We start from the raw sequence: 12,327 nt of genomic DNA, 5'->3' as shown, positions 1-12,327 counted from the left end.
TTAGTCTCAAAACAAACCATTAAGGGGTCTTGATCAACTTCAAAACATTTCAAACAACACAATATTTTGTTTCCACGCTCAGAGAGAGTGACGTAGTGAAATTTTATATCTTCTTATAATGTACTTAGAAATACATACATGGGAGTTTAGCTTAGTTTATTATTGTCGTGTGTACCGAGGGAGTGACCGGGGTGATTATGAAAAGTCTTTGATTATGCTGGTGGCCTTGCCGAGGCAGTGTGAAGTGTAGATGGAGTCAATGGGAGGTTGGTATGTGTGATGGTCTGGGCTGTTTCCACAATTTTCTACAATTTCTTGCGGTCTTGGATGGAGGTTAATTAGCCTCTGTAAATTTCTCCTACCATACAAATAGTGTAAATAGGTAATCGATGACAGGCATGGACTCGGTGGGCCATAGGCCCTGTTTCTGCGCTGTATCTCAAACTAAAGCTAAAGCAGATTTCCCACTCTCCTAATAGCAGTGGACTGCCCTGAATTACATATTGGAGGAACAAAAGTTCTACCTACCAAGTTCTTGAGTGATGTTGAAACCTTCCAGTGCAACTTTTGATGCTGCAGACATTAACTCAGACCAGGAGATCCTGAAGAAAGGAAGAAATAACAGCAACATTATTAGCCAATCTTGCACAGAATATACATTTTCCACACTTCTTGACCAAAAGGTCTCACTGCAAATCGTTAGGTCAATGATTCCCCTTCATTGTTGTTACATTGACTGTCAGAATCTATTTCAAGGCTCTGGACTTTCTGCACAGCAGGTCAGCCCCTTTCATGGGCCACACAGCAGAAGGACCCGTCGGGCTGCACGCCGCCACAGTCCCCCGGCACCAGTCGCGGAACCGGGAAAGCCGTCTGAAGAGGGAAGCCGCCAAGCCCGGCCCCTGCTCGTCCCCGAGGACCGGAGAGGGTGGAGGGAGTCAGCGACAGGCGCTGGAACAAAGGGCCGGTAAGAAGAACCGGGGGGGGGTCTTACTTTCCCCTCCGCGCCCTCAAGGCCGACTGCGGAAACCTCCTCTGGGGCACAAAGGCTGAAGGTCAGTGGCTGGGCGAGGAGAGGACGATCGTTCACTGGCAATCCGGATGGAGGCGACGACTGCAATGGGCCTTTATGGCCAGCTGCAGCTGGGACTTTGACAATGGTGCCAAAGCCTGGTGACTCTTGCATGCAGACTCAATGGGCTGTTTCTACACATTTTGTCTTTAATCTGGGATTGTACTTATGTATGGCAATAATTTTACTGAACTGTTTGCAACAAACAATAATTTCACTGCACCTGGCTACATGTGATAATACGATATGATAGAACTTTATTTAACCAGGAGGGAAATTGATCTGCCAACAGTCATCATAAAACACAAGGTACATGAAACATGAAATTAAAGTGACGAGTGGAAAAGATTGGGGGAGGGGAGTCAGTCTACCCCGTGACCGAATGGGGAGGAGTTGTACAGTTTGATAGCCACAGGGAAAAAGGATCTCCTGTGGCGTTCTGTCCTGCACCTTGATGGAACCAGTCTGTTGCTGAAGGTGCTCCTCAGGTTGACCAGTGTGTCATTGAAGCAAGTATTTATCGCCCACTCCTAATTGCCCTTGAGAAGGAGACGGCGGCCATTTTCTTGCACAACAGTAGTCCTGCTGTTAAAGGAGCTCACACAGTTCTGTTTGGTCATGAGTTTCAGTGATGGAGGAGGAACGGTGATGTTTTCCCAAGACAGGGCGGTTCGTGACTTAGAAGGGAACTTGCAAACGCTTTTCGAGCTGAAATTTAAATGTTCGCTTAAAATACTTCTGCTTACTATCCGACTCAGCAGTTTTACCTTTGCTGCATCTCATCAAATATTCTTACTTTATCTTCGGCAGTTCTTCAGGTGGTAGGAAACCTTGCTTCCACTCTAGTTTAGTAGTCTGAGGTGATTGATTGTACAGGGGAATGATTTACTGCAGTCTTAGTGCATTCTGAGGTGACTGATACATGTTCATAAATTATAGCAGCAGAATTAGGCCCTTTGGCCCATCAAGTCTCCTCTGCCATTCCATCATGGCAGATCTATCTTTCCCTCTCAACCCCATTCTCACTGCTTCTCTCCATAACCCCTGACTCCCTCCCTAATCAATAATCTATGGATCTCCTCCTTACAAATATTCATTGACGGCCTCCACGGCCGTCTGTGGCAATGAATTCCACAGATTCGTCACCCTCTGACTAAAGAAATTCCTCCTTATCTCCTTTCTAAAGGTAGATATTCTGAGGCTATGACTGGAGCATCTGGAGAAAACCCATGTGGTCACGGAGAACATACAAACTCTGTACAGACAGCACCCATAGTCAGGATCAAACCCGGATCACTGGTGCTGTAAGGCATCAACTCTACTGATGCGCCACTGTGCCGCCCTTAATGAGAATGTGGAAAGAATAAATTGTCGGATTAGTGTAGATGGGTGTCAAGTCAAGTCAAGTAAATTTTATTTGTATAGCACATTTAAAAACAACCCACGTTGACCAAAGTGCTGTACATCAGTTTAGGTACTAAGAAACGAACATACAATGGCACACAAACATAACAGCACATACATAAACAGTTCACAGCGCCCCCTCAGAGGGCCTCAAACGCTAGGGAGTAGAAATAGGTTTTGAGCCTGGACTTAAAGGAGTCGATGGAGGGGGCAGTTCTGATGGGGAGAGGGATGCTGTTCCACAGTCTCGGAGCTGCAATCGCAAAAGCGCGGTCACCCCTGAGCTTAAGCCTAGACCACGGGATAGTGAGTAGCCTCAAATCGGCCGACCTGAGGGACCTGGAGATAGAGTGGTGGGTTAGAAGATTTTTGATATGGGGGGGGGGGAGGGGCAAGCCCATTTAGGGCTTTGTATGTGAATTGTGAACCAGGTGATGGTTGGCACGGTCTAGGTGGGCCAAAGGGCCTGTTTCTGTGTTGTATGACTCCAACTCTAACTATAATGTTGTAGAATAATAACCCAGGATAGCACAAAACAGCAGAGGTTAAGTTCTTAAACAAACAAATTAAGAGAAATCAAATGTAAAAGATGAGGCAGAAAACTGAAAATGACATTAATAACATTGCCAATGTTGCTTAGTGTGATGTTTACCTGCCGTAGACTTGGTGGGCTTGGTGAAATCCTCTTATCATACCTGGCACAGCGACTAAAAGACCTGGCTGTACAAGCAAGACAACAAGATGTTACAATGCCAATCCATCAATACTAACCGTCCCTAAAGAACATTCTCCCTGTAAAGCTGAGGACAAAGGACGATTGCTCTCAGATAGCTTTAGACCTTTTTACGCTTTAGAGATACAGTGTGGAAACAGGCCCTTTGTCCCACCGAGTCCGTGCTGACCAACGATCACCCTATACACTAGAACTACCTTACACTCAAGGGGCGATTTACAATTTATAGAAGCCAATTAACCTACAACCCTGTATGTCTTCGGAGTGTGGGAGTAAACCGGTGCACCCGGAGAAAACCCACGCAGTCAAAGGGAGCAAGTCCGTACACAGCAGACGTGGTCAAGTTCAAACCCGGGTCTCTGGTGGGGTAAGGCACTCACTCGACTGCTGCGTTACTGTGCTGCCCTATCTCTTGAAGAACAAGAGACAACTCCCTTTGGTTGTCCCACCACAAACATGCAACTGTGGAGGGCAGCCAAAGGAGACGTTTTGTCTATTGTAGCCAGGGTAGTTTGAACAAGGGACTGGAAGATTTGCCCAGGGTAGAGAGGAGACTAGAACCATAAATGGCAAACAAGATTGAAATTCAAACTCAAGGCTCCAAATTGAAAGTCAATATTTATAGAAACATAGAAGGAAGGAACTGCAGATGCTGGTGTACACAAAAGGACAAAAAGTACTGAAAAATAACGTTTCGGGTTGGGACACTTCTTCAGGCTGCTTGTTCAATATTTATCTTTAGGTTGGTTTAGAGATACAGCATGGAAACAGGCCCTTCAACCCATCGAGCCCACCCTGTCCATCGAATACCCGTTCACACTAGTTCTATGTTATCCCACTTTCTCATTCACGCCCTACACACTAGCGGCAATTTTACAAAGGGCCAAATAACCTACAGACCCGCACTTCTTTGGGATTTGGGAGGTAACCGGAGCACCCGAGGGGAAACCGGAGCTTCCGGTGGTCACAGGGAGAACGTGCAAACTCCACACGGACAGGACCCAAGGTCAGGATTCAACCTGGGTCTCCGGCACTGCGAGGCAGCATCTCCACTAACTGTGCCCTCTTGGGCCGTCATCTCATGAACCACCAAATCTCTGAGCAAACAGTAAAATCCTTGCAAAGTTTTGATAAAATTTCATCAACCTGAGATGTTCTTAAAGGTTGATAAGTTGTAGGACCAGAATTAGGCCCATCAAGCCTACTCCACTATTCAATCATGGCTGATCTTACTTTCCCTCTCAACCCCATTCTCCTGCCTTCTCCCCATTCTCTCTGACACTCATAGTAATCAATAGTCTATCAAACTCCACCTTAAAAATATCCATTGACGACCACCACAGCCTGTGTGGCGATGAATTCCGCAGATTCACCACCTTCTGACTAAATAAATTCCTCCTCAGCTCCTTTATAAAGGTATGTCCTTTTATTCTGAGGCTGTGACCTCTGATCCTGGACTCTATCCAGGCCTTTCACTATTCGGTAAGTTTCTAAACTCCAGCGAGTACAAGCCACAGTTCCGTCAAACGCTGCTCATATGTTAACCCAATCATTCCTGGATTCATTCTTGTAAACTTCCTCTGGACCCTCTCCAATGCCAGAACATCCTTTCTCAGATATGGGGCCCACAACTGCTCACAATGCTCCAAATCTGGTCTGACCAGTGCCTTATCCTGGGCCAGCATCTCATGTACTTCACCAAATGTCTGAACAAACAGTAAAATCATCAGTAAAACAGTTTTGATGAAATTTAATCGACCTGAAATGCTCTCCAAATGTCTGGCCTACTGTGCATTTCCAGGATTTTCTACTATATTTCAGAACTCTGGCATCTGGGGTATTTTGCTTTTGGAACGTGATAGGTGGAGAAAACCACTGACCCTGTCCTCCCATCCATGCGAGAACATCTGCTCCTCCACGTCTGCTGGAGCCGTCTCCCTGAAGTCAAAGACGAGGCTCGCATTCTTCCTAATATCATGAACTAACATAACTCCACCCCTGTAAGAAAGGACATCGGTGATCAGAAGACAACTTCACTGCACCTTACTTGGAAGGCAAAAAGAGACTTCCAATATATTTTGTGTTGTCAAGGTGACAGATACGATGGAAGAGTCAAAAGTGTTTTATTGTCATATGTACCGAAACGGGAAATTGATATTCTTACGTGGCTTTCACATAGATTCATTGTCATAGTCATAGCGCATGGAAACAGGCCCTTCGGCCCAGCTTGCCCATGCCAACCAATGTGCCCTGTTACACCAGTCCCACCTGTCTGCATTTAGACCATATCACTCTCAACCTTTCCTGTACATGTACCTTTATTTTAGAATATTGAGATACAGCGGGGAAACGGATCCTTCGGCCCACAAAGTCTGTGCTGACCCACGATCACCCCATACATTAACACTATTTTACACACGAGGGACAATTTACAATTTTACCGAAGCCAATTAATCTGCAAACCTGCACGTCTTTGGAGTGTGGGAGGACTCGGAGCACCCAGAGAAAGCCCACGTGGTCACAGGGAGAACGTACAAATTCCATACAGGCAGCATCCCATAGTCAGGATCAAACCCGGGTCCCTGGCGCTGTAAGGCAGCAGCTCCACACACACATACTGAACTGTTGTTTTTGTTTATGGTGTTCACAGAGTACGATGTTTATATAGAAGATAGACACAAAATGTTGGAGTAACTCAGCAGGTCAGGCAACATCTCTGGAGAAAAGGAATGGGTGAGGTTTCGGGATGAGAACCTTCTTCAGACTGGGTCTGTCTATCTTCAGTCTAACCACACACTATGTTTACATATCTATTGTGCTGCTGCAAGTAACGATTTCATTGTTCCCTTTCGGGACATATGACAATAAAACAGTCTGCACCCTTCTTCACTTTAAACTTTCACAACACAACTTGGTAAAGTCATTTTTTTATATGTAGGAATCCACAAGATGGGCAGAGAGGAGATTGGGTGTAAAGATATGTCACCCTCTCTGTAGAACAACAACAATTGTGCGAACAAAGAACATTTCCGTGAATGATTCTTAAGTCCTACAGCACCTACCCTCCAATTCCAGAGGTGTGGGGGTGGATTATTCCTAAGCACAATGCAGACACAATCGCTGCATCGACTGAAGAGCCATCACGGTTCAGTATTTCGGTGCCAACTGCGGAGCAATGGGCCACATCTGTAACCACAGCTCCTTGGTGAAAGATCTACACAGAAAAAGAGGGGAATGCAGAGTCATCGACAATCATCAACTTCCTTTGTTTATGACCGTTGCTTGTGGTTTCTGCAAGGTTGTTACTTCAGCATGTTTCCCAGTCGACTCGAACAAGGGTTTTGCTATACAATGTCCTACATGCACCCAAACCAGTATCCTGTAAAACCACCAAAACTTGTTTGCCCACCCATATCTCACCCACCCATAGAGCTCTTAAGGATAGCGGAGTCAGGGGGTATGGGGAGAAGGCAGGAACGGGGTACTGATTGAGAATGATCAGCCATGATCACATTGAATGGTGGTGCTGGCTCGAAGGGCCGAATGGCCTCCTCTTGCACCTATTGTCTATATCCAGGTATCACAGGGATCCCCTCTTATTCCTATAACATGTGGCAGCAGATGAATTTCATAGAACACTAGACCCAAACCTCTCCTGCATTGGTGCAGCACCCTGTCCTCCCCCCCTCCCCTCTCTCCTCAACCCCCCCTCCCCTCTCCCTTCTCCCCCACTCCCCCCTTCCCCTCCTTTTAAACTTATAAATGTGACTAACTTTAAAAATATAACACCGATTTCAATAAAACTACTTGCATTATCACTAAAGTGACAATGGTGAGTAAGGTGGGCCTAAAATTGTCACGCTATCGTGTACCGTTTTGGCTGAAGTTCAGTCACAAACAAGATAACAAACGAGAGTTTTAGTATATAGATTATGAGCGGCACAGTGGTGCAGCTGGTAGAGCTGCTGCCTCACAGCGCCAGAAACCCAGGTTCGATCTAGACCTCGGGTGCTGTCTGTGTGGAGTTTGCATGGTCTCCATGTGACTTGCATGGGTGCTCCAGTTTCTTCCCATATCCCAGAGACATGCGGGTTTGGAGGTTAATGGCCTCCGTAAAGTGCCCTTTGGTGTGTAGGATGAGAAAGTGGGATAACATAGAACTAGTGTGAACAGGTGATCGATGCTAGGTGTGGACTCAGTGGGCCGAAGGGCCTTTTCCAAGCTGTATCCCTAAACTAAATGTTAAATATCCACAGCACAGGAGCCCATTCAGCCCATCATATCAAAGAACCTGACCCACTTTCTCGCTCTTGGTTGACAGCTCTGTTGTGTCATCCAGGTACTTTTTAAATGTGAAGGGTAATCCACAAACTAGAGTACTGTCCGATTCACCTCTACCCCTGTGCAGACATTGGACTTGGTCACTCGAACTGATGTGCTACAATGCTGAGAACTATATTCTGCACACTGTATCTTTCTCTTCCCTTTACCTATTTAGATTGAGTTTGGCTTGATTGTATAGTATTATCTGATTTGGTTGGAGAGCATGTAAAATTAAGCTTTTCACTGTACGTTGATACAGTTGCCAATAATAAACCTAAATCTAACCTAACCTTAACCTGCACTAAACCTAAACCGTTACCCACACTTTGGGCGAGACATCTCTTCTAAACATTTTATAATCTATTCCTCCCTGGATTGACCATCCTTTTAAGGGAATTAATTGGCTCCTATTAAACTCAATACTGTACAGACTTGCTATTTAGACGTTTTGAGACACAGCGTGGAAACAGGCCCTTCAGCCCACTGAGTCCGCACCGACTAGCAATCACCTCATACACTAGTTCTATCCTAATCACCAGGGGCAATTTACAGAAGCCAATTAACCTGGAAACCTGCATGTCTTTGGAATGTGGGAGGAAACCTGAGCACCCAGGGAAAACTCACGCGGTCACAGGGAGAACATACAAGCTCTATACAGACAGCATCAGTAATCAGGATCAAAACTGGGTTTCTAGCGCCGTAAGGCAGCAACTCTACCACAGTACCACTCTGCCACCATTTAACTAACTAATTAAAGAAAGCCATATTGTTGACAGGAGCGTGATTTCAGCAAACATAACTACCATATTACTTCAGCATCAATGTTTCCTTTGTACTTGATTGCTTATGGGAAAGAATGCACTGAAATGTGGAAGAGTGTTTGATCACTAGCTCGGGTGTGCATTTTGTTTTGTAGTTAAGGTTGAACAGATACCTGTGGGTCTCCGAAGTATATCTGCAAGACCAAGGCTATGGTGACTCCGGTGGCGAAGGTTAAGCAGGCAGTGATGATCACAGTCAGCCCATCCTGGCGACAGACGCAGTCAGCGGAAAACGGGTCCTTGTTGGTCACACGCAGCGGTGATATCTCCTGGCTGCCCATCTCCGAGGAGGAGGAAGGCAGGCGTTGAAGGCGAGCTGTTTTCAGGAACATGTCGGGATCTACGAGCGAGGAGAGCGGGTGGAAAGATTTGAGCAAAACACAAAGTGCAGGAGGAAGTCAACGGGTCAACAGGCAGCATTGACGGCAGCACAGTGGCACAGTGGTAGAGTTGCTGCCTTACAGAGCCAGAGACCCGGGTTCAATCCTGACCTCGGGTGCTGTCTTCAGATCTATCTTCAGAGTGATGGAGATAAGACACAAAAAGCTGGAGTAACTCAGCAGGACAGGCAGCAACTCTGGAGAGAAGGAATGGGTGACGTCACCGATTCCTTTTCTCCAGAGATGCTGCCTGTCCCGCTGAGTTCCTCCAGCTTTTTGTGTCTATCTTCGGTTTAAACCAGCATGTGCAGCTCCTTCCTATAAATTCAGAGTGATGGAGTTGGGGGGGGGGGAAGTCTTTGTCACCTACTGTACGTTCTCCCTGTGACCGCATGGTTTTTCCCCGGGTGCTCTAGTTTCCTCCCACACTCCAAAGACGTACAGGTTTGTCGGTTAATTCGGCTTCAGTAAAAATTGTAAATTGTCCCCAGTGCGTAAGATAGTGTTAGTGAAAGGGGTGATCAATGGTCGGCACGGACCCGTTGGGCCGAAGGGCCTGTTTCCATGCTGTATGCCTAAAGCAAACTGTGGGGGGAATGGATAGGCGATGTTTCGGGTCATGATCCTCGAGTGTAGTAGGCAGGTGAAAGCTGGAAAAGAGAGGTGGGGCTGTGGCAAATTCTAGCAACTCATAGGTGGAAGCACAGGGAACTGCAGATGCTGGAATCATGAGTAAAACACAAAGTGCTGGAGGAGCCAAGAATCGCAACTCAAAACATCACCTATCCATGCCCTCCAGAAATGTTGCTGACTTGTTGCTTACTCCCGTACTCTTTTTGTTACTAAGTGATAGGTGGATACTGGTAAGGAGGGGTAATTGACAAACATGTGACAAAAACTGGAGGTGAAAGGGGTCAAAAGGGTGTCAGATATGGAGAGAAGAGCAGAAGTGAAATGCAAAGCTGTAAATCATGCAAATTCTTGGGTCATTAATATCTGGATAATCCAGAAAGGCTCTGGAACCGAATGTGCCGGAAAATCGATGTTCAACCTGTATATTTCCCCCTTAGATAGACACAAAGTGCTGGAGTAACTCAGTGGGTCAGGCAGCATCTCTGGAGAAAAGGAATAGGTGACGTTTTCAGTCGAGACCGTTCTTCAGACCCTTTTCCCCATATATTGACTTCCCAAAGTGCAACACTTCACCAAGGGGATGATTCTGGGGTTTAATTGTGCAGACAAGAAGGTGCTGTCTATTTTACACTTTAATAATAGCAGGTGTTGAATGCAATCATATTCTCACCATTAAACCTGCTCCAATCCCTTGGATTCTGCCATTTGTTTTGCTACCACATCATCAGTTGTTCCCTCCCCCACCCTAGTTCTCCGACTAGTTTCACTCTCTTCCTGATTAATTTTACTGATGGTATGTCATTGTCACCTTCTCCCCAGCTAACAATGAACCATTCTACATTTCCCTGATCACCGTCCATCCGCTTGGATCTATCGTTTTCACACCTTACCCTTCCATGTGTCGAATGTTGCACTCCCCTGACTCTCAGTCTGAAGAAGGGCCTCAACCTGAAACGTCACCTATTCCTTCTCTCCAGAGATGCTGCCTGTCCCGCTGAGTTACTCCAGCATTTTGTGATTATCATCAGTTGCAGCTTCTTTATTGCCAGCAGCAATCTTTGTGTTAAATTATCTTGCCTTATTTTGGGTGGGGAAGGGCCAAGGGGAAGAGGGGAGGGGATTTGGCTGGAAGGGCCAAATGGCCTCCTCCTGCACCTATTTTCTGTTTTCTATAAAGTTCAGAAAGAAATGTAGGCGTGCTTTCAGGAGTCATACTATTCCACTAATTCCGTAACTAACAAATATGCACTAATTTTCGAGCACTTATACTTCATATGATACTTCAGCTGAATTCTTTGCATTCAAAGTAGTGGGATTAACATTTTAAGCTCATTTGTAAAATGGTATGCACTCTTGACACCAGCTTGCCGTTTTAGTTCAGTTTAGTTTTAATTTGTAGCTACAGCTTAGAAACAGGCCCTTCGGCCCACCAAGTGCTTGCCGATCAATGATCACCCATACACTAGAACTATCCTGCACACCAGTGGCCATTTACAGAAGCCATTTAACCTACAATGCTGCACGCCTTTGGAATATGGGAGGGACCCGGAGCACCCGGGGAAAACCCATGCGGTCACATGGAGAATGTGCAAACTCCGCACAGACAGCACCCAGAGTCAGGATCAAACCCAGGTATCCTGCGCTGTAAGGCAACCACTGTGTCGCCCTTTTCTTCTGTCAGGCTCCTGGGCTGCTTACGTCTGGATTGACTCACTTTGCCACTTCTCTCTCTGTTAGCTCCACACTCCTCAGTCATTCATATTTTCTTTGTGAATGCCTTTATTCTACATTATTCCTTCTACAGCCCCACCTTAAAGAGTGAACAAACACACATTCATACGGAGCACTTCATCACAACCCGACATTGCAGCCAATGAGCCTTGTCATTGTTACAGGAAATGCAGCAGCTATTTTTTTTGCACAGAGATTCCACAAACAGAAAAAAAAATCAGATCATTTGGTTTTGTCGAGACACGAGGAACTGCAGATGTTGGAATCTTGAACAAAGAACAAAATGCTGGATGAACTCAGCGGGTCAGCCAGCCTCTGCAAGTCTTTGGAGTGTGGGGGGAGCCTCATAAGGACCTGCAGATGCTGGCATCTTGAGCACAACATGAGATGTTAAAGGCATTTGTCTTTTCTCTTTTAGGTGGCACGGTGGCGCAGCGGTAGAGTTGCTGCTTGACAGTGCCAGAGACTCGGGTTCGATCCTAACTACGGGTGCTGTCGGTACAGAGTTTGTACGTTCTCCCTGTGACCATGTGGGTTTTCTCTGGGTGCTCTGGTTTCCCCCCACACTCCAAAGATGTGCAGATTTGTAGGTTAATTGGCCTCTGTAAAATTGTAAATTGTCCCTACTGTGTAGGATAGTACTAGTGTATGAGGTGATCGCTGGTCGACGCGGGGTCAGTGGGCTGAAGGGTTTGTTTCTACGCTGTTTATCTAAAGCCTAAAACGCAAAATGCTGAAGTAACTCAGCAGGTCTGGCAGTATCTATGGAGGGAAACACAAAGATCTGCAGATGTTGGAATCATAGAAACATAGAAAATAGGTGCAGGAGTAGGCCATTCGACCCTTCGTGCCTGCACCGCCATTCAATATGATCATGGCTGATCATCCAACTCAGTAACCTGTACCTGCCTTCTCTCCATACCCCCTGACCCCTTTAGCCACAAGGGCCACATCTAACTCCCTCTTAAATATAGCCAATAAACTGGCCTCAACTACCTTCTGTGGCAGAGAATTCCAGATTCACCACTCTCTGTGTGAAAAAAAACTTTCTCATCTCGGTCCTAAAAGACTTCCCCCTTATCCTTAAACTGTGACCCCTTTTCTGGAGCAAAACACAAAGTGCTGGAAGAATTCAGTGGCATCTATGGAGGGAATGGACAGACGACAGTTTAGGTCTGAAGACAGATCCAGACCCGAAATACCGTCTGTTCCCTCCACAGATGCTGCCTG

At 46.1% G+C, this 12,327-nt stretch overlaps 1 protein-coding gene across 2 annotated transcripts in view; it reads right to left on the bottom strand.

Annotated features, from left to right (window-relative positions):
* ggt7 (gamma-glutamyltransferase 7) overlaps positions 1-12,327 on the bottom strand; it is a 50,652-nt gene that overhangs the window by 20,486 nt on the left and 17,839 nt on the right. For both annotated transcript variants that reach the window (XM_078418765.1, XM_078418764.1), the window contains exons 3-7: positions 8,467-8,693; positions 6,272-6,423; positions 5,090-5,207; positions 3,129-3,196; positions 529-602 (exon numbers count right to left, since the gene is read on the bottom strand). In XM_078418765.1, coding sequence (XP_078274891.1) covers positions 529-602; positions 3,129-3,196; positions 5,090-5,207; positions 6,272-6,423; positions 8,467-8,693 — 639 coding nt within the window. The remainder of the gene's footprint in view (positions 1-528; positions 603-3,128; positions 3,197-5,089; positions 5,208-6,271; positions 6,424-8,466; positions 8,694-12,327) is intronic.

Source organism: Rhinoraja longicauda, chromosome 22 (assembly GCF_053455715.1).
Source record: "Rhinoraja longicauda isolate Sanriku21f chromosome 22, sRhiLon1.1, whole genome shotgun sequence".
Classification (NCBI taxonomy): Eukaryota; Metazoa; Chordata; class Chondrichthyes; order Rajiformes; family Arhynchobatidae; genus Rhinoraja; species Rhinoraja longicauda.
Note: the sequence above shows the minus strand (reverse complement) of the source record. Positions and strands in the feature narration are given on the sequence as shown.